The sequence below is a fragment of the Oncorhynchus gorbuscha genome, linkage group LG23, assembly GCF_021184085.1.
Source record: "Oncorhynchus gorbuscha isolate QuinsamMale2020 ecotype Even-year linkage group LG23, OgorEven_v1.0, whole genome shotgun sequence".
Classification (NCBI taxonomy): Eukaryota; Metazoa; Chordata; class Actinopteri; order Salmoniformes; family Salmonidae; genus Oncorhynchus; species Oncorhynchus gorbuscha.
In genome coordinates this window covers 56,065,688-56,087,731 of record NC_060195.1, presented here as the reverse complement: position 1 = coordinate 56,087,731, position 22,044 = coordinate 56,065,688, and the positions used below count along the sequence as shown (strand labels likewise).

Below are 22,044 nucleotides of genomic sequence, written 5' to 3'. Positions count from 1 at the left end.
CCTGTCCATGCTGCTCATGTCGAGAAAAACATGCTTTCAGTCTCAGCCAACCACGATCAGACATCTAAAACATGTTCATCAATGGACAAGATCTGATCATCCAAGCACCAGGTGTCCCTTTGTACTACAGATTGCTGTAGTGTCCCTCTAGGGCTAGGGAACAGGCTACCCCCTCACCACCCAGCAGTGACCTTCAGTGACATTTAGTTAAGGTCCGGAGCAGACCTCTTTGTGAAAGGTCAAAGCTAGCCTGTGGCACATTATATTCTGTTTGTTGATCTAATTAATGTGCATACCTAATTTCTTCAGATGTGTGGTCATTCCAGTGAATGGGTATCTTCAAATCTGTTACTTGACATTATGGGCTACTGCTATTGTTGCGCTGTCCTGTTATGTGTCCCTGTCCAGTTTGTATCCCCCTCTACAGACCTGTCCAGAACAGTGATGTATGTAATGGTTTATGACATTGTGTTTTATGGCTCTTCTAAAGTTTAAGTGCTGTGTGTTTGTGTGTGTAACCTTCAAACATGTCCCCCCCCTAAAATGAGACGCATGTCAGTCGTCCATGACACACTGCCATAGTCCAGTCCCTGGTGTAGAGGAGGCATCTCTGTCTGGTGTTTTGGTTGCTTTTGCCCCCCCCCCTGCCCCCATATGTGTGATGTCATGTGACTCCTCCCCCCCTCACCTCTAATTCAGGCTGTTCATGCTCTCCATGGCAACAGCGCTCAACGTTCCATCCCTTAAACAAGCACAGGGGGAGAAAAGACTTGGCTGCTCATCCATACTTTTGAGGCTTTTTATTCCACTGCAGCACATCAATAGACATCACTGTCCTCGGTTGATGTTGGGCTGTGTTTGAACTGAAGCAGCAGCAGCTGTGGACACGACTGATGCATTTAATGCCTTTCCCACCTACACCCCATTTTGAGTTTGCACTGGTTCTTTTATTTATTTTGGTTCCCATGTTTGTCCTCCTTTTCTTGTCCTCCTCCACCCCTCACTTGTGGATGTTAAACTCCTCTCATACCCCTCCCCTCGCAGGCGCCACTCCCCCTATAGGACACTCGAGCCGGTGCGTCCTCCCGTTGTCCCTAACGACTACGTCTCGAGCCCGACGCGCCATGGCAACATGGCGCCCCCACAGCAGAGCCCTGCACGCACTGCGTCTGTTAATCAGAGGAACCGCACGTACAGGTACCCCGCCCCGCATGCTCCCAGCACACCGCTAGCTAAAAACACGTCTAGAACACACTTCGAGCGGCCCTGGACTCACTGAACAGACACGCTTAGATTCAACTGCCCTGTAGTAAAGATCTGCTGCAATAGATTACAGACACTGTAGCTACATGCTACTAAACTCCTTTTTTTCCCCCAACCCTAGCCACATGACTTGTAAAATAATATCACTAGAAAAACTGGTCTGAAACACTTCGAATAGGCACTACACCAAGCACACAGAACAAACGTACAGCTCAGATAGGAATGTATTCAAATATGTTTCTTTATCACCTGCGTAACAGCAGAGGAAATTCAGATGAGATAAACACGAGCAGCTCTGGGTGTCACTGAGGCTCCTACCAGGCAGTGAGAACAAGATCTTTAGGACTAAATGACAGAGTATCTGCCACCAGAGAAATGAAGCTTGGGCTTTGTAATTCAGCTGATCCCTTTTCTCCGTCAGTCCCTTCTCTATTTCCTTCTGAGCACATTATTACGTTAAAACTAATAGTAGCAATGGTTGACCTTGGCTTAAATTAATCAGACAGGTTGAGCTGAAAGAACTATATCTATGCGTTGGTCCTTTCTTCCATCCATCCAGTTTCTCACTCATTCCCTGTCTCCAGTCTCCTCTTTTTATTCTCGCCTTGATTTTCTTCAGATGCCTCCAGCTTTGTGGCGCCTCTGTCTTTGTCACGTCATGTCTCACTAATGGACCACCGCTAAATGTCATGTTGTAATTTGTGACGTTTTATTCATTTCTTTATTGCTGTACATGTCATCTCAAAGCAGAGCTGTTCATTTAAATCCATTCAGTGCTAGGTAGGTGGGGGGCAGGATTTTGGGCCAGGAGAGTCTCTGGTTTGGTAGGTTGTGCTTGCAGGTCCTCTGATACCAATAGGGCTCTAAGGGCCAGTTTCCTCCACCACATATTAAACCTAGTTCTGGACAAAAAAATTCACACTACTTTTTAGTCCAGTAGTAGGCTTAATCTGTATCTGGGAAACCGGCCCTACAAAGTGTATATATAACCTCTAATCTAGACGGTAAATGACTTAATGCAAGCAGGTGTTGATTGGGTTAAGTGATGGGCTATGTGGCATCATTAGCAGTGGCAGCAGTGGAGGCAGCCACCCTAGCAGCAGCAGCCGCAGCAGCAGCAGAGAGAACAGCGGCAGCGGCTCCGTGGGCTTGCCTATCGCCGTGCCAACGCCTGCCCCGCCCCCCACAGCATTCCCAGGTAAGGTCTAGACCCATGCCTTGCCCACTGTCTAAGCTCTGCCTACTAGCTCTCTAAAGAGCAATACGGTCTGTCAGACTGCTTTAAACTCTCTCCTTCCTTCCCCCTCGATAGTGTCTGAGCACCTGTCTTTATCTCCTTCTCCTGTCTTTCCTTTTCCTTTCCTCTTTTTTCTACTGCCTTCCTCCCTTTCCCACCTGCTGATGGTGCAGGTACTGCCCCTGCCCTTCCCAACCCTGCTAAGCCACCTCCCACTACCACCACTACTCCCGTCCCACCTGATGGCCTCCCTGTACTCTCTCTAGCTCCTAACCCCTCCCCCACCCCCCCTCCTGAGGGTCCACCCGTGCCCCCTCCCCCACCCCAGCTCCCCACTGCCGTCACTAGCACCGGCCCTGCTGCTTTCAGCACCCCCGCACAAGGTGAGTGTCCCACCACCACCACCCCTGCATCACATCCATCTCTCCCATCATCCCAGGATCACATCCATCTCTCCCATCATCCCAGGACCTGTATCTGTCTGTGTACCAGCAGGCATGTTGTCACGTGGGCCAGTCATTCTCCACCCCTGCATGATCAGAATTCCTCCATCACCCTCCCTCTCACTGTCTGATCTGTCACTCTGTCTTTTCCTTTTTCCTCTGGGCGTCTCTCATTCCCTCCTTAGGGCAACTCTCTCCCATCGCTCCCAGTCACCACCTGCATGCTATCATCACAACTTGTGCATGAGTTAAATTGTTCTTGTTTTCTTACAGTAAGTGATGTTGAAAAGGGTCTTTGATGATGTCTGAATACCAAAAACAGCAAAGTGCTTAAATTGATCCCATTAATTAAGTGCATCTTGTGACGGGAACCAGAAGTGCTAAGTTAAGCGACATAGCTACACCGTACCAAAATCTCTCTCTTGTTCCCTATGCTGTCTGTACCCCAGGTGCCCCCCAGTTCTTCAGCATGAACCGACCGGTGCAACCACTGAACCCTCCTGCGGTGGGGGGGTCTCTGCCGTACCGCCGGCCCGCGTCATTGACAGGCCAGCCCAACTCCAACATGCCCCTGGCCCTGAACCAGCCCAACGGAGGACCCCACTTCAACCAGGTCCCAGGTAACAGCCCTGACCAGCAACACTATCACTCCTACCAGAACGCAAATTGTCTTTTGTGTTTAGATATTGAGTCTGCATTTTAGAGATTTCTTTCATATATTATTGTCTGGTTTGGATCCTGGAGCGTTTGGGCTCCTGGTCCATCCTGTAACTCATTTGTAGGAAGAAAATGTATACCGACCCATATTATTTATGTTACTTGGCTGAGAGTTTGGTTAAAAAACATGAAATACTAGCTGACAAGTTTTTAGATCTTGTGGAAACAAACTGTCATTTTGTGAGTTCTCAGAACCTCAGAGTATTAAATTCATACACGAAAATGCCATTTGATTTCAGCAGACAGGTGAACCTATGGGAAGGCACAAAGCGCCTAGGTCCCAGCAGCTCGATGTCTTTTTTTTGTGTGAAAGGATTCCTGCTCTTGATTTAGCCCTTTTTAATGCCTAGTCTGCCTACTGATCTAACTGGCTTCTATCATGTTCTAAATTCTAATTCCACCACATCTCTCTTTCTGCCTTCCTTCCTCTCCTTTCTTTCCTAATTACAATCTGCTGCTCTTTTTCTTCCCTCTTTCTTTCTCCTCTCTCGCTCTCCCCGCTTCTCCTGTGGTGTGGTGTGTCTGTAGCAGGTCCTCTTGTTGCCCCCCCTCCCCCGTCCATGCAGATCACTCCCCAGCTCCCTCTGATGGGCTTTGTGGCTCGGGTACAGGAGACCAGTAAGTGGCGTTTAGCTCCTCTGCCTTGTTGCTTCGTCTTCACAGTGGCTCCCTCGTGCATGTGTTTATTTTACTCACAACGTGAGTCTATTTTTGTCGATACTTCAAAGCTGAACTATCCATCAACTTCGATAAAAAATAAACTTCTCATCTATGCACGTTGAAATTGTTCTCCTTTCCCCCAGTTTTTCTTTACACTTTCAGCATGGATACCCAAACAACCACTGCAGCCCTATGCATGGGAATGCCAGTGTCAGTCAACATGTAACTAACCAACCAGTGGAATGTAGGCATGGTGGTTTCTGACTGTTGTAACCCCCCCCCCACCCCACAGTCTCAGACGTGCCCCCTCCCCCGCCCCCCATAGAAGAAGCTGTGTTTGAGGAACCCACCCCGCCCCCTCCACCTCCAGAGGACTATGAGGATGATGATGAGGAGGAGGAAGAGTCGGCCGTTGTGGAGTACAGTGATCCCTACGCAGAGGAGGACCCCCCGTGGGCCCCACGCACCTACATGGAGAAAGGTAGCGAGTGATTCTCTCTGCCACCCTGATCTAACCCCTGCCCTGTCCACTTCTCCAGTTCTTCCCTCTGTCTTTCGCCCTCATCTCCCTGTCCTCTACCCATCTCCCCTGACCTCTTCGTTCCTCTAACATCCTCCTCTCTCATTGGTGCACAGTGGTGGCGATCTACGACTACGCGGCGGACAAGGAGGACGAGCTGTCCTTCAACGAGGGCGCCATCATCTACGTCATCAAGAAGAACGACGACGGCTGGTACGAAGGAACGATGAGTGGCACCACCGGCCTCTTCCCCGGGAACTACGTCGAGTCCATCATGCACTACGCCGACTGAGGAGAGGTGTAGATAGGAAGGTCAAAGACTTTGTTAGGCAGAGCATGATCACATTGTAGAAGTCGACGAGGAGATGAGCGTTCATGAAGAGTATACAACTATCCTCAACCGGTCTACCAGATGAAGTACATTGTACAACGGCCACTTGTAGATATTCCCTGTGTTTTTGAATGATATGAGACTGTATGGTGGTGGTTTTTGTATGTACTATTAGGGCTTCATTTTGTCTTTACTATTATTATAATGAAGGCCACAAGGATTATTGTGATTTAAAAAAGTATTTTTCTCATCTCCTTTTGCCCGTTTGCGCTTATTTTAAAGTTGTATTTATTTGGACCATGTATTATATAGGGAGGGATGGTACGGTGGGCAGGGCTGCTGATTTAAGGATAGAAATATTTGCCAGATTATCCCAATGAAGTTCTCTACTCTCAGCCCAAGAGAAGACACTAGATGAGAATGCTTTCCAATATTTTCTCTCCTGACATTCCCAGAGCCTTTCTAGACTCATATTTTATTTAAAACCCGGAGCTCCTATTGGTTAGTGGGATGAGATGGACTATTGTGCTTACTTTATATGATGTCAAGTTTGGCAACACAACAAAGCTTGACAGTCCCTGACAAAACATAGACATTAGTGGTGGGTAAGACTGGGGGGATTCAGTAGTTAATGAATTGGTTCTGGCACCAGGCTAGCTAGAGCAGCTTAAAACGCTAGGGCTTAGAGCATGCTCAGTCACTACTGCACTTGCCTCACTTCACAGGCCAGTTAGGTAGAGCAGTTGTTTCTCAACCTTTGGTCCCTGAGATGACGACACTGATTTGGTGAGCTCTAATTGAAGACTGCTTCAAAGGCACAAAACAAGTTTGAGAAACAGCAGTCTGGCCCAAAGTAGAAAGGATAACGCAAAATTAGTGTCTTAAGTCACTGCCTCACCTTGTAATCAAGACAGAAGAGATTGATTTTGCCTGTCTTGGTAGAGGGATTGTCAGGAAGCCACCTTTTAGGTAGACAAACATTCTGGCCACTCATTTGCATCAACGATTTCAATATTTCATTCTTATTGTCGTGGGACCTCACCAAAGGGTGGCAGACTGCATGTTTTATTATTCCTGTCTTAATATTTTAGATATGGTGTGGTTATTGGTTTGGTTTGAAATATTCACCCATATTACCATAGTTGACAGGTGGGGTTTCATGATGCATTTATAGGAGGTGATAAAGGAAGCTTGTGCCATATTGAAGTGTGTGTGTGTAAGGTATCACTTCCATTTGCAATAAAAATAGCCAGTGGGATGGGTTTGAAAATGTAGATCTTTGAGTTGTTTGGAATTGAAAGCACATACATTTGTAGTAAGATAATTGTTACTGAAATGATAAAATTAAGCTGTATTACTGCCTCGGATGAGGACTAATTAAAATGAGCATAAAAGCCAGCCGTTGATTACAAACCGGCACCAAAACTGATGCATTGAGTGTTTGAGGTACAAGTATTATTTCCAATGTGCTTGGCCGTGTCTGAGGGCTCTGTGCTTGTCTGTCAGTCAAATCCTTTATTTTTTATTGAAAGTGCGTCTGTTCTTGCATGCCATTTTTCGTAATACTGTAGTGGTGTCTGAAACCCAGTTGGCCCTTCACAAGGCAGCCCCAGAACTGGACCCTAGGGGCAAGGTCAGCGAAGCACAACCTTTTTGAATATTCAGATATGTTATGTAGAATAAACATGCCTCTGACATGTAGCATAAGGACTCATGTCAGCTCTATTCAGGACATTTATCTGCAATGTTCCACAATGCTGTGCAACGCTAAATGCAACCCCAGGTACTACTAAACCAGCCTCATCCAAAGACTAAAGTGTAAGCTAAATCCATGGCAACTTTTTATCCCAACATCTGAAGATCAATTAAGTTATGGGATTTGACTACTCCAGGAGGAGCCATTCATTTAATGTGTAAATGGAGAATATAAGTGTAAGAACAAGTGGTCTATTCCCTCAGACCAAGATCTCTCTGGATGTCAAGTTAAAACAGTCCATAATGCCATTGTGTTGCACAGTAAAAAAAGTTTAACTTTAGAAATATCATATTTGTAAAACCATGAGAACAAAAACCAATAAAACGATTAAGATTTATTGTGGTATTAATCTTCCTTTTTACAGACTATATTAACATGTTAGTTACCATGTGCTCTGTTTTCAGAGATTCCTCTTGTTTCATCCCACTGTACTTGTGACAGCAGATACAAAAATCATTCATTTTCTATGCTAAAGTAAGCATATTCTCATTGAGTTTATATTTCATCAATCTAGTTATACCTGATAACAGTGTAATTAATTGACTTAAGTGTCCATTTAAACACTTTCTTTAACAATAATAAACCTCAGAGTAAAGAAAAGCTGAACACATATCTTATTCTTTGAAGAGAAGAGTTGCCCCCAAATGAAAATGGTACTTTACACAAAGTGAAAAATGCATTAGTTTTATACAACAGTATTGACTTGGAATCATCTGGACTTAAATTTGACAACTCAAAACTACCAGCAGTACAGAATAGTAAAGAATCTATGAGGGGTGATATGGGAGAGAGAGAAGGGTTAAAAATCTCACTGCAGACATTGAGTGAAACTATACATGGATTGTCTGAAGCAGCCAGTCCCCTTTCACTTTAAGGATCACAGATGAGTGTCTCGACCACAAACTTGTTCTCAAAGTGACGGATCGTCCTGCAGTTCAGGGCTTCACGCTTCTCCCTGCCTGCAAGGTACAGATGAAGGAATATGTATTAAAAATGGGTGTGTAGACCTATATAAAACATCTGCTATGGCAACTGTTCATTGGCCAGAGTATAATGCTGTGTGTTTTCAGGTCCACCAAGGGGCCGAAGGAATTTCACAAAATGGTTAATACGTGACTATTTGGGGTACATCTATAAAAGTGTGTGTGTCAGCAGTACTAACCCAGTATGGTCTCTCTGCGTTCCAGCTTGTAGGTGTCTCTGCCCTTGCAGAGGCTGTAGATGAAGTATCCCAGCTGGTCAACGTTCTCCAGACGCTCAGTCACCATCATCTGCTCATGGACCAGGTATGACTGGGGAAGGTAGGTACCAGCCTAGGGGGAGGGGGCAACTCACACACTTAATTAACATTATTCCCTTCAACATTTGATAGATTTTTTTAAATGATTGAAATACATAAACCGTTCCAGTCGTATGTGTGTGTGTTACAGGTACCTTGATGTTGATGAGCAGCTCCAGCAAGTCTTTGGGAGGCATGACGATGGAGGTGTTGAGGGGGATGACGTAGCACTTGTTCAGGCTCAGGTCCAGGTAGGCTGTCAGCCTCTGAGGAGGAGGAAAGGAATTCGATCCAACGCTACAAAAACACCCGGAGGTACTTTACATGCAAACCTCAAGACCTCAACACACACGATTACGTTCAACTTCAATTCAGCACATGTTTTATTAACACAGTATTGAATTGAACACTTACCGGTTTCTAGAAATCGGAGTTTGACGGATAATACGCTGGAGGAAGGACTTTCCTCTTTGAGCCGTAAATGCATGGTAGCAGCTAGATAGACCGAGCTCTGATGTTACATATGCAGTATTTCTCAACAACAATTCACACCACTGTGTGTGTGTGTGTAGGTTTCCATCCAATTAAACAGATTCATGTGAATTTTCTAAAATCCACATAAAAACAACATGCGCATTCCCCCACCAGAGATGCATTTCATCAAATTGACTTGTTGTGGATAAAAGGCTGTGCCTGATGACTTAACACCGTTTGCAGTTAAATTCCCATGAACCAAATAAAAACATACAAGTTAAATGGGTTTCCATCAGATTTTCAGTGTGCCCACTCTGGTATTGCCAAATGCGCTCAAGCCAACAGCTCAGATACATATGGGAGTATGAGCCTACACGACAAGATTATGGACAAAAGAGCAAGATTTTTGATTTGTCAAAACGGCAGCCAAGCATTTGCTGAGCATGTCGCCAGAATAAGACTCTGGATATTTATTGGAAAGGTGCACAGTGGTCAATACCTTCCACGTTCACCACTCCGAAGTTCTTCAAAACGGATTTCATTTGTAGCCTAATAAACTGCATGGTTCCCAAACAAGTCGTAGTGAGAGGTGCATGTCATCGAGTGACCCAAGTTTACTTCGATGTGATGGTTATTATATCAATATTTGCACATAAAAGCGTTTCCACCGACTTTTCTCACAATTAATTTTACTAACACAAAAGAGCTCACCGTGTCTAGTGTATTTATGGTTGTCGACATTTGGAAAGTTGACCGACAAATGTTCAGTTTCGGCCTGTCGTGACTCTATCCGACACGCACTTCAGTCGCATAAAAAAGGTTGAATGGAAACCTGGTTTTGTGTGTGTGTGTGTGTGTGTGTGTGTGTGTGTGTGTGTGTGTGTGTGTGTGTGTGTGTGTGTGTGTGTGTGTGTAGTGTTCTCTTCTCACGCTTTTGAAGTCATGGACGATGTCGGCCGGGTCGCTGTCTGAGAACTCGGGCACAGGCACGTTGATTAGCTCCACCTCCTCCAGCACACGGATGCTCTCCTGGATGTGTCTCAGCGCAGAGGGCAAGACCACCTCGTCCTCATCCTGAACCATGTAGTCCTGCTCAAGGTAATCCACCCCGCACCAATACACCTTGCGCTCCTGAGGAAGTCATGGGAAGACGACAACAGTGAGGACTTGTCTCTCACCCTGACTCTCTCTACCTTACCAACACTGTAGATAGCTAGCACACTGGGTTGGTTTCCCGGAAATATCTCCCGATTAGGGGCTGATTCAAAAGTCCAAGACTAGGCAGACTTAATCTGTGTCTGAGAAACCAGCCCACAGCATATGCAAATGTGTCCTCTAACCAAGGAAAGGCATCTTGAACTACACTGGACAAAAATATAAAAACGCAATATGTTAAGTGTTGGTCGCACATTTAATGAGCTGAAATAAAAGATCCCAGAAATGTTCCATAAACACAAAAAGCTTATTTCTCTCAAATCGTGTGCACAAATTTGTTTACATCCCTGTTAGCATTAATCCTTTGCCAAGATAATCCATCCACCTGACAGGTCTGGCATATTCAGAAGCTGATTAAACAGCATTATCATTACGCATGTGCTGGGGACAATAAAAGGCCACTCTAAAATGTACAGTTTTGTCACAACACAGTGCCACAGATGTCTCAAGTTGAGGGAGAGTACAATTGGCATGTTGACTGCAAGAATGTCCACTACAGCTATTGCCAGAGAATTGAATGTTCATTTCTATACCACAAGCTGCTTCCAACATCGTTTAAGAGAATTTGGCAGTACGTCTAATTGGTATGAAAACCGCAGACCACGCGTAACCACGCCTGCCCAGGACCTCCACATCTGGCTTCTTCACCTGCGGGATCGTCTGAGACCAGCCACCCCGACAGTTGGTGAAACTGAGGAGTATTTCTGTCCGTAGTAAAGCCCTTGTGGGGGAAAACTCATTCTGATTGGCTGGCCCCACCCATGGCTGCGCCCCTGCCCAATCATGTGAGATCCATAGATTAGGGCCTAATGAATATTTAAATTGACTGATTTCCCGATATGAACTGTAACTCAGTAAAACCATTGAAATGGTTGCGTTTATATTTTTGTTCGGTATATAGATGAGCCTATGGCATTATAGGGGTCTAACCAACAGTCCCTCACCAGTATGTAGGTCTTGTAAAGGTAGGCCCCTCCCACCACCACACCTGACAGCATGAGAGCCAGGCCCAGGCACCTGTACCAGCAGCACACCTTGGACTGCCGACGCACTCGCATGCCATCCTCCAGGTCCTGAGTGTAAGAAGACAAATATAGTGCATGCACATTTGATTTGATCACTTAAAATACATTACACCAGGCAACAGATAAAGTACATAGGCCTATATTAAAATGGCAGAGGATACATAAAACAAAAAAGTCAAGACTTCTTGCCATTGTGGTCCTCTATAACATACAGAGTAGAGCCTACAGACAGCCTCTCGCAATACCCGCATGTCTGCCTGTGTTCCATTACATAGGTTCAACCCATCAACCTTTCTCAATGAACAGTAGGATGTCAGCCCAGACGAATCATGGCTAGCATTAAGAAAACTGACCTCTATACATCCTCCTCTTTGTTGTTCAAATAAAAATCGCTCCAACACAACATAGCCAAACGGTGTTTGATTCAAATAGTGTGACTACTATGCAAGCACAATACAGCTGTGGTGTGTTCTGTGGATATCAGTTGGAGTATGGTAGTAGTGAGAGGGGTGCTAGTGAGAGGGGTGCTAGTGAGAGGGGTGCTAGTGAGAGGGGTGCTAGTGAAAGGGGTGCTAGTGAAAGGGGTGCTAGTGAGAGGGGTGCTAGTGAGAGGGGTGCTTATGTAACGTACCCTTCAAAACACACAGCTAAACCTCCCTTTCTCACCAACCCTCCCTCGCTTCTCTGTGACCTCACACCTCCTTTCCATCATAGACTTCTTCAAGACATTATTTCTAACCATTACTCATTTACTGCCTTATATTTTAGGCCTCTCCACCATCTCTGTCGTTTTTGCTCCCTCACTTTAATATTACGGAGCCCAGGGGCACATGTTGTAATTTGGCGGCAGGCCCTTTTCCTGAACTTGCCGAAGTTGTTTATGCAGAGTTGGGGTGGGGTTCGTATTGAAACAAAAGAGTGGATGTCAACAGCTCTAGCTCTCCCTGGAGATCAGATGAGGAAACAGATCTAAGAGATCCCCATGCTCGTACTTTAGTGGAAGAACATATTGTTTTTCCTCCCCATTAGTCCAGTGTCGATACAGAGACGTGCTTGAGATAAACCAAGGTGCATATTTTCATTAATCCAACATTTGCAACAGATCCTCGGGCTATTGAATGATGGACATGCTTGTCTCACTCCTCACTTCAGGTTAGCTTATTAACATGGCTACAGGTCAGGAAGAAGGAGGTGGCTCGTGGATGGTCTCTGTGGACCATGCTGTCTGGTCATGTCACAGACCTTCACTAGTCTGACACCTTATCCAGGATATTAGCATTTAATCTCACCCGTCTGACTGTCCAAACTGCTCCCCTACAGGTGAAACAGACATGATGGCCAGGTCTTTCTATGCAGGGGCATTTTCTCCCCAGGTCTGTCCCTGGCTGCTGCATTCCTCTGCTATTATTCCTCAACTCACTCAGATTCTCTATCGACTTGTAATCTAAACTGCATTCTATTTCCAATGGAACCATGTATCCACCCAGATACTTTGCATTTGGAAAGTAGTCAGACCACTTCAATTTTTCCACATTTTGTTACTTTACAGCTGTATTCTAAAATGGATTAAATAGTTGTTTTCCCTCATCAATCTACACACAATATCCCACAATGACAAAGCAGTGATTACAGCCTTGAGTCTTCTTGGGTATGATGCTACTAGCTTGGCACACATGTATTTGGAGAGTTTCTCCCATTCTTCTCTGCAGATCTTCTCAAGCTCTGTCAGGTTGGAAGGGGAATGGCACTGCACAGCTATTTTTAGGTCTCTCTAGAGATGTTCGATCGGGTTCAAGCCCGGGCTCCGGCTGGGCCACTCAAGGACATTCAGAGACTTGTTCCAAAGCCACTCGTGCATTGTCTTGGCTATGTGCTTAGGGCCATTGTCCTGTTGGAAGGTCAATCTTCAAATCAAAAGTATTTGTCACATGTGCCGAATACAACAGGTATAGTAGACCTTACAGTGAAATGTTTACTTACAAGTCCTTAACGAACAATGCAGTTTTAAAAGTCCCTAACAAATTGAGATAATAAGAACAAATCATTTAAGATCAGCAGTAAATAACAATGGGGGGGCAACGACAACGCAAATGGTGGGTAGCCATTTAATTTACTGTTGCAGAGTCTTATGGCTTGGGGGTAGAAGCTGTTTAGATGCTTCTTGGACCTAGACTTGGCGTTCCGGTACCGCATGCTGTGTGGTAGCAGAGAGAACAGTCTATGACTAGTCTGGGCCGTACACACTACCCTCTGTAGTGTCTCGCGGTCGGAGGCCAACCAGTTGCCATACCAGGGAGTGATGCAACCCGTCAGGATGCTCTGTAAAACATTTTGAGGATCTGAGGACCCATGCCAAATCTTTTCAGTCTCCTGAGGGGGAATAGGTTTTGTCGTGCCCTCTTCACGACTGTCTGTGTGTGCTTGGACCATGTTACTTTGGTGATGTGGGCATCAAGGAACTTGAAGCTCTCAACCTGCTCTACTACAGCCCCACCGATGAGAAGGGGGGCGTGCTCGGTCCTCCTTTTCCTGTAGTCCAATCATCTCCTTTGTCTTGATCACGTTAAGGGAGAAGTTGTTGTCCTTGCACCACAGTGACAGGTCTCATCGTTGTCGGTGATCAGGCCTACCACGGTTGTGTCATTAGCAAACTTAATGGTGTTGGAGTCATGCCTGGCCGTGCAGTCATGAGTGAACAGGGAGTACAGGAGGGGCCCACGTGTTGAGGATCAGAGTGGAAGATGTGCTATTACTGCTGAACCTTCTCCCCAGTCTGAGGTCCTGAGCACTCTGGAGCAGGTTTTCATCAAGGACAACCATCTCCACAGAGGAACTGGAGTTCTGTAAGTGACCATCAGGTTCTTGATCACCTCCCTGATCAAGACCCTTCTCCCCAGATTGTAACATTGAAGGTTGTACAATGTAACAATAATATTTAGACATAGGGATGCCACCTGTTAGATAAAATATGGAACGGTTCCGTATTTCACTGAAAGAATAAACGTTTTGTTTTCGAAATTATAGTTTACGGATTTGACCATATTAATGACCAAAGGCGCGTATTTCTGTGTGTTATTATGCTATAATTAAGTCTATGATTTGATAGAGCAGTCTGACTGAGCGATGGTAGGCAGCGGCAGGCTCGTAAACATTCATTCAAACAGCACTTTCATGCGTTTTGCCAGCAGCTATCCTCAAGCACAGCGCTGTTTATGACTTCAAGCCTATCAGCCTAATGGCTGGTGTAATAAATGTGAAATGGCTAGCTAGTTAGCGGGGTGAGCGCTAATAGCATTTCAAACATCACTCGCTCTGAGACTTGGAGTAGTTATTCCCCTTGGCTTTTGTGGAGCGATGGATAACGCTGCTTCGAGTGTGGCTGTTGTCGATGTGTTCCTGGTTCGAGCCCAGGTAGGGGCGATGAGAGGGGACGGATGCTATACTGTTACACTGGCAATACTAAAGTGCCTATAAGAACATCCAATATTCAAAGGTATATGAAATACCATTGCTAGAGAGAAAAATAGTCCTACAAATACTAACTACAACCGCTTACCTTGGAATATTGAAGTCTCAAGTGAAAAGGAACCACCAGCTTTCATATGTTCTGAGCAAGTAACTTAAACCTTAGCTTTCTTACATAGCACATATTGCACTGCACTTCTCCAACACTTTGTTTTTGCATTATTTAAACCAAATTGAACATGTTTCATTATTTATTTGAGGCTAAATGGATTTTTATTGATGTATTATATTAAGTTAAAATAAGTGTTAATTCAGTATTGTTGTAATCGTCATTATTACAAATAAATAAATAGGCCGATTAAATCGATATCGGCATTTTTTGGTCCTCCAATAATCGGTATCTGCATCGAAAAATCATAATGGTCGACCTCTAGTGCCTTTATTATGGGCAATACCCTGCGCCAACCGTAAACATGAATCCATGCGCTTGGGGTGAGTTTGGACTCACAGGCTTCTTATTGCTGATACAGCAACAATTGATAGGTTAACAAAAACGTCTGTACACAGCATGCATTTTGTCAGGAGGAAAGACAACACACCTAACTTAAGACATGAATACACTTAATTTGGTCAATTCAGATCACGACTGTCTATGGCGTCTACATAAATGCATTTACATTTTACTCTTCATAACCAAAACAGGAAGAACTGTTCGAATGAATAGGAAAGGATCAAGCCTCCAGGCCTCTACTAAATCAACACCGAATCGAAAAGCAAACACGGTCCTGCCCAGGCCAGGAACTACGAACAACACTCAGTCTGCCGAAAATGATTTGTGTAGCAGCCATTTTCCGACATCGCCCGTGTCATGGGTTGAATTATCAAGAGTCTAGACATGTTTCTAATCGACGTTACTTTGTTTCAGTTATGGTTATACGTTGTTTGAACGGTTACAGTTGCGTCTTCCACGTTTGTTGCAACAAATATTAACCACATTGGTTTAGCTCAACTCACCCTCTCCTCCGGAATAAGCGCTTCGGCATTGCATGCTTTCTTCAAATCCCTTTGTCCAAAGGACGAGTTAAATGTTACTTTCACCATTTTAAAAATCTAAATGTTAGACCAAGCGACGAAATCACCTTCTGCAGGAATGTCTTCGTGCGGCCTCTGATTACAATGACGTTGCTTTAAAAAAACACAAAACATCCCGAACGGGTCACATGAGTGATTGCAGGCGTTTGGCTGCATTCAAGAACCTATACGATTTTACAAACTTTCTTGAACGTTTTTTTTCTCCCCACTGGGGGGCAGTACAATCTCAAATATATTTAATGGTAGATAGGCATTTATCGTATGGAATAAAATGTGTTGATTAAATGTTGCACATGAGAAACTCAAAAGAGATCGAAATCATTAATAATGTTAGTCTGACGATCGAGCACGCGCGGCTAGACCAGAGCGCGCGCCTCTGCTCGCCAGCTTGTGGTCCTAAAACCCGGAAATTAGTTACATCTGCTTCGTTCAGCCATCCCTATGGGAAAACTGAATGGCAAAATAATACCGTTTTGGGACAAACGCCAAAAATAAGGTCTGAGGTTAACACAAATTTAGGAGAGTTTATACGTTTTGTTCTTTGATATAGTATCCGTCAGTTAACATTACTTTAGCGAATTATGAAGCCTTAGTGTTTGTTTTTTTAATGACATAAATTCGTAAAAACTCAAAAGTGACATTAGCTGAGGAAGATTATCTCATAGAATAAAATGTTCGAAGCCCGTATTTACCATAGTTTATTTTCGGAGTTAATCCAAAAAACATTCATTTTCTCCATAGGCGTTTATCGAACGAACCATGGCGGATTATAGTGCATACAAAAATACGCCATTACTATTTCTGTCTGCGCAGGTGTCTCGTCGCAGGTGCCTGTCCCGTGCAGACCTTCAACACTGGGTTTTCACCGAACTCCGTCTTATTTTCTTGTTCTCCTCGAGTAGGCTTGCCTAAATTATTTGATTTAATATTTTTCTTTCTTTCTAAAACATTAACCATGTTTTTTTCAGACGTGTCAAAACTTTGGGTTGTTGTTTGCTTAAAGAGAAGCCAGCTGGTTGAAAACGACGCGTGATGCATCAAATTATGCCTGTTGAATAGGCACAATTGGAGAGGAGGGTAGGTCTATGTTATTTCGTCACCGTTGGTTAGTATGAGTGACGGGGAAAATATGTCTGTGATGGAAAACATAAGGAAAGAAAGAGGACAGTTTATATCGATTCACTGTCTTAACCAGGATAAACTACAACTGTACAAACTGAGCGTTGTTGTTATTCATCAGCTAAACGCATTGTCGAGTATGGCAGGTGTTCACATATGACAGCAAATTATAGTGACTAAGTTAGTTGATCTTTCTCTTGTGAAATAAAACGGGGGCTGGTCGGGAACTTCTGATTGTCAGAATTCCCATCCCTCTTCAACACCATGGACGTCGTCGACTACAGAAGCGAGTTAAGGACGTCAGCCAGAGAAGTCAAAGCCTTCCTAGACGCGGACATATTCACGGCTGTCGGGGACAGGAATAAGGATGATGTTGAATATAGATTTGTGGATGTCATGCTGTTTGGTGGGGCCCCTTGGGGGTTCACTCTGAGAGGGGGCCTGGAGCACCGAGAACCACTGCTCATAACCAAGGTATATCTATCTATCCTATCTATCTATGATGATGACAAATACAGAGAACCATATTGACTTAACTTCAGCCACACTAGTTAACAACGTGCAAATTAACAGCAATGTGCAAATTAACAACAATAACAAGTACCATAGATCAATCATGCAAATAAAAACAATATAAATATATTTATTTCTCCACTGTCACAGATGGGTTTTACCTTTCCTGTTTCCCCTGATATGAAAATAAGGCTGTGTGGAGATTAAACACTGGAACATCACTGTCGTTTCCTGTTTGGTTAACTGTGTGTGTTTCATCAAACACTGACATGTTTTCTCAGTCCATAAATAGTTGGGGCTGTCCCCACACCTTTTATGCCTGTGCTATGTTGCACATTTTCACCTTTAAACTTCTGCCCTGGTCAATGTCTTGAGCACATCTCCTCTAGCCACCGCTAGTTTTGTTCTATGCGTGTTTGGGTGGGTGGGCTGCGGCTGTCTTCCATACTCATCACAGCAGTGCCAGGAACCAGTGGGGAATGCAGAAGTGAAGATAAGGTTTGTTTGGCAGACCAGGATTGGCTCAGTCAGTAATGCTCTCCAACGGAATGAGGAAACAGTTTGTTTATCAGTTTCCATTCTCCTCCCCTCTCCTCTCCTGTACTCCTGTATCTGTAGAGAATAAGTGATGGAATGTGCAACAAGTCTGCTCCAACCGTTCTCAAGTTGCTTATGGTTAAATTTTTTATCAGAGCTCTCAGGTTGCCACAGTATAATTCTTCCAGTGCAGGCTGGGCACAATGGACTGAGCACAGATCCATGGTCACTGGCCACCATCTCTTACAGGGATTGGGTTTACTCCATATTGCTTGTGTTCTCCAGCTGTTTGTCACATTCAGAAGCTATAGAAAATAACAATCCATCTTGTTCATTTTAGATTTATAGAATTTACAAAAATATGACATCTCACAGTACTTTGTAACTTGCTCCATTTGCTTGTCAGTAGTAGACTAGTCCCCCTCTGAATGTTGACGGGGCTGGATAGAGGGGATTTGGAAGGGTGGATATGATGGGACCATTTTTAATGAAGTTGACTCAATGCCAGCATGGCAGGGTTGAAGAGAAGGTCCTGTCAACAGTCTGTGGATGGAATGTGATATTCTTCTAAACCGTTGAACTATGGAAAGTGAACTGTTATTAAAATATACTTCACTAATGAGAAATTAAGTCTAACATGTTATTTTATCCACGTCACTATCAGACAGCATCCCTGGACTGTGCCCCTTTTCCCCTGCCAACACTATCTGTGTGCAATTGTTTTCTTATACTCACTTATATTCACTTCAGAAATGTTACCAGTCACAAAATCTCAATATTTGCCCCAGTATGTTATAACTGTTTTATTAAGGATGAATAAACTACTTATAAACACCTTTAATTAAACATTCCTGTTGTGTGATTCAGGTGGAGGAGGGCAGCAAGGCGGCGACAGTCAGCCTGCAGGTGGGAGATGAGATCGTCAACATCAACACAGTTCCCATCAGTGGATCCAGGCAGGAGGCCGTCTGTCTGGTCAAGAGCTCCCACAAGACCCTTGCCCTGGTTGTCCGAAGGTAGGCTATGAGCTGCAACTAAATTGCCCTTACACCTAGGCACAATACATTTCTATTGAATTGAATATGACAGACATTGAATAAGAGTACAATACAAGATGTCTCAATGGGCACTATCATAGAGTGATTGCTGGGTACCATCTCTCCCATTGTGCTGAGAAGTGCCCTGTGTTTAAAACAGTATATACATCCCACTTACGGATATGCATTAATGTATTGTTTTATCTTAAACTGACACACCAATACTAAATTCAGCACACACAAGTTGGGCATATCAGGAAGAGTGGTTTTTTGTACAAATTACTTTCACTCTGGACTCATGTGTCTGCAAAGTGTCAAACAAGCTAACCTTAACCCACAAAGACACTATCTTGGAAACGAGGAGTCCTGTGTACTGTAGTCGGTGCATTCAGAAAGGGCATTTCAGAACCAGCTGGGGGATGTATCATTTCAACACACTTTGACCTGCTGGGATGATACATAAAGCAGTTGTAATTGGTGTTGCGGACAAGATGCAGTCACACATTGACCTTTGTTGGGGTTTGTTAACTATATTTTATGTACAGTACCAGTCAAACATTTAGACACTCCTACTCATTCCAGGATTTTCCTTTATTTTTGCTATTTTCTACATTGTAGAATAATAGTGAAGACACCAACACTATGACAACACACATGGAATAATGTAGTAACCAAAAAAGTGTTAAACAAATCTAAATATATTTTATATTTGAGATTCTTCAAAGTAGCCAAGCTTTGCCTTGATGACAGCTTGGCACACTCAACCAGGTTGATGAGGAATGCTTTTCTAACAGTCTTCAAGGAGTTCCTTGTTGGCTGCTTTTCCTTCACTCTGCGGTTCAACTCATCCCAACCCATCTCATTTGGGTTGAGGTTGGGTGATTGTGGAGCTGATACAGCACTCCATCACTATCCTTCTTGGTCAAACAGCCTGGAGGTGTGGTTTTTTGGCCATTGTCCTGTTGGAAAAACAAATGATTTTTAGTGAGTCCCACTAAGTCCAAATGAACTTTTGACTGGTACTGTATGTGTGAAGATAATGTGTATGGTCACAGGGACTATATATTGGTGCAACTCTAACCACTGACATGCATATACAGGACTGTCATTATACTAGACATGTCATTTAAAGAATATTGCTTGGTCATAAAGTACAGTATACCTTAGTTTGAACTGGAAGAGTGGAATGCTAACTGATCATTACTTAACCACAAAGGGCAAGGCCACAGCTTGTTATGGTAACACTAGGACTAGGTGCTAACTTCTGTCTTTATTTTTTTAAACTTTTTTTTTACACTCTTTTATCCATGATATCTACTATGCTTAGTAAAGCAGTGTGATTTTTTTTTTTTTTTTTTTTTTTTACAGATATCTACCCAACAGGAAAGGATGCAGTACATGGCTTATATTATGTGAGCAAACTAACCCATTCACACAACAGTGAGAGAAAGCCAGTGTAGAGAACATTGAAGACTGCCCAATAGGGAAAGTGCTGTTTTATTTTAAAATATTGATTATTTTTTATTTTATTTTTTTTTATTTATTTGTAATTTTTTAAATTTTATTAACAAATCAATACATAAAGCACATGAGGGAACACAAGCATACATAGATTACAAACAATGGACTATCGAGCTAGGGGGTACAATATCACATTACAATTACACAAGGACCTTAAGGGACATGCATATACTTACAATTCTAACAGCTTTTTTGTTAGTAGAGCATTTAACTGTCTTAAAATACAGTTCAATTTCTTTTTGTAGGGTACGAAAATGTGGTTTTCTGTTTGTAAATTTACATTTGTGTATATGAAATTTGGCCAAAAGAATAATGAAATTAATTACATAAAAATGATTCCGCTTATTTCTATTGTATGTAAATAATCCAAACAGTACATCTCTCCACAATAGTGTAAAATCTTCATAAATGTGTTCAGAGATGGCAATTTGAGTAACATTATTGTGTATTCTACGTAATGACGCAATTTCACGTTATCACGCAATGACATCACGTCATTTAGCAACAAATCAACCTGCCTCAAGCAATTTACCCTGAAAATGTGTTGGCAACACTGGTGGAGTGGCCGTCAGAGATCTATTCTCTCACACACAGTCAATAAGCAGAATAGATCGTTTTTGGAATAGATATTGATTTAAGCGAATGAGTCAAGTTTTGGTGGCAATCTGCTTTGAAATAAGCATATTTTTCATTATGGTTTCTCAAGCAAAGTACCAGAGAGTAGTGAATTGACGTTAGCTTCAGCTGTAAGCTAGAAAGGGAAGTTAGCCTACAAAGCTGGAAGCTACTGGTATCTTCCTGCATAGTAAAGTGTTGTAGCCTGTACGGAGATTGTTTCATGAACAGTTTCAACATTTTTACATTCAGTGTCACATTATTCAAGTGTGTTAGCTCCCCACTCATGCTGCATAGAAGTTAACAGTCCAGGACTCCCAGTGCAGGTTGTGGAGCAGACACGGTGTGCTCGCGCTATAAAGGCGTCCGCATGCGGAAACATTCGGTAGAGTTCGTGTTTATATTATGACGACATTTTGTGTCGTTTTGGACTTCAGCAAGTCATTTTTTAGGCTGTTCAAGCACACCACATTTTTTTCTGGAGGCAAGCCGAAGTTCAGAGCTGAAGTCTACGCCCATTCGTTGGCGTTTGGTCAACTGTAGTGATTCTTCAATTGTCTTTGTTGTTATTCAATGAGAGATGAGTCGTTTTCATGCACATTTTTTCACATAAAAATACTTAGATTTAAAATTGCGCGACTAAGCTCTTTTTGGGGGGGGCATCAAATTAAAGACAGATTTCTTGAGTTAGATTAATTGAATATATTGCTGGCTACGCCGTCTCAAAATGGACAAACAGTACTTAAGGGAGTATGCGAGCACACTCGTTCGTTTTGGCAGCGCGGATAGACAGACTTGATCCGTGACACATTTGACAGAAGTACAGAAAATACAAAATTCTAGTACCAAACCGTTTTTCATGCTCTAATGTCGAAAAAGTACAGAACTTTTGGTATACAGTGCAACACTAATATCTAGTGCCTTGGAGTGTATATTTACACTAGAAAAGCCAGACTTAGCCCCAGTGTTGTGGTTTTTCTCATGCTCCTCTGGCTGTCTGTCTAGGGTTGTGTCCCAAATGGTAGCCTATTCTATAGTGCAATACATTTCACGAGGGCCTATAGGGCTCTGGTCAAAAGTAGTGCACTGTATATGGAATAGGGTGCCATTTGGAATCCAACTAGGTTGTATACAGCAGAAATATACTGCCCATGTCATGACTTAGGCAGGGGGGCTGCATGTCCTGTAGAGACTGACTGGGCCTCTCTGCTCATTGGCTGAGGAA

At 43.4% G+C, this 22,044-nt stretch overlaps 3 protein-coding genes across 27 annotated transcripts in view; 2 read left to right on the top strand and 1 right to left on the bottom strand.

The window, feature by feature from the left end:
- Positions 1-7,264, top strand: part of LOC124010546 (abl interactor 2-like) — a 14,739-nt gene extending 7,475 nt beyond the window's left edge. For 2 of the 17 annotated variants that reach the window (XM_046323098.1, XM_046323096.1), the window contains 7 exons: positions 1,045-1,197; positions 2,331-2,461; positions 2,674-2,883; positions 3,393-3,563; positions 4,189-4,278; positions 4,613-4,801; positions 4,957-7,264. In XM_046323098.1, coding sequence (XP_046179054.1) covers positions 1,045-1,197; positions 2,331-2,461; positions 2,674-2,883; positions 3,393-3,563; positions 4,189-4,278; positions 4,613-4,801; positions 4,957-5,132 — 1,120 coding nt within the window. In that variant the 3' untranslated portion in view covers positions 5,133-7,264. The remainder of the gene's footprint in view (positions 1-1,044; positions 1,198-2,330; positions 2,462-2,673; positions 2,884-3,392; positions 3,564-4,188; positions 4,279-4,612; positions 4,802-4,956) is intronic. The other 15 variants (XM_046323101.1, XM_046323100.1, XM_046323105.1 and 12 more) reach the window with 11 other exon arrangements.
- On the bottom strand, positions 7,247-16,453 carry LOC124010548 (integral membrane protein 2B-like). Of its 2 annotated transcripts, none has more exons than XM_046323115.1 (6): positions 16,170-16,453; positions 10,840-10,968; positions 9,611-9,811; positions 8,362-8,472; positions 8,090-8,240; positions 7,247-7,886 (listed from the first exon to the last, which is right to left on the bottom strand). In XM_046323115.1, exons 1-6 carry the CDS (start codon positions 16,170-16,172, stop codon positions 7,798-7,800), a joined length of 684 nt encoding a protein of 227 aa, XP_046179071.1. In that variant the 5' UTR covers positions 16,173-16,453; the 3' UTR covers positions 7,247-7,797. The 2 variants fall into 2 exon arrangements, with proteins under 2 accessions (XP_046179071.1, XP_046179070.1); XM_046323114.1 differs by lacking the exon at positions 16,170-16,453 and adding an exon at positions 15,400-15,839.
- Positions 15,846-22,044, top strand: part of LOC124010545 (protein Shroom2-like) — a 22,912-nt gene continuing 16,713 nt past the window's right edge. For 3 of the 8 annotated variants that reach the window (XM_046323090.1, XM_046323089.1, XM_046323088.1), the window contains exons 1-2: positions 16,934-17,070; positions 18,514-18,662. In XM_046323090.1, coding sequence (XP_046179046.1) covers positions 18,560-18,662 — 103 coding nt within the window. In that variant the 5' untranslated portion in view covers positions 16,934-17,070; positions 18,514-18,559. Of the gene's footprint in view, positions 17,071-18,513; positions 18,663-22,044 lie in introns of all 8 variants that reach the window. The other 5 variants (XM_046323086.1, XM_046323085.1, XM_046323084.1 and 2 more) reach the window with 4 other exon arrangements.

What these genes read in the sequence shown, in the direction of transcription:
- LOC124010548 (XM_046323114.1), bottom strand. Translation starts at nt 15,486, where the DNA reads ATGGTGAAAGTAACATTTAACTCGTCCTTTGGACAAAGGGATTTGAAG. An exon ending in CGCTTATTCCGGAGGAGAGG is followed by an intron (nt 10,969 to 15,399) that starts GTGAGTTGAGCT and finishes TCTTACACTCAG; the next exon opens with GACCTGGAGGATGGCATGCG. An exon ending in TTTACAAGACCTACATACTG is followed by an intron (nt 9,812 to 10,839) that starts GTGAGGGACTGT and finishes TGACTTCCTCAG; the next exon opens with GAGCGCAAGGTGTATTGGTG.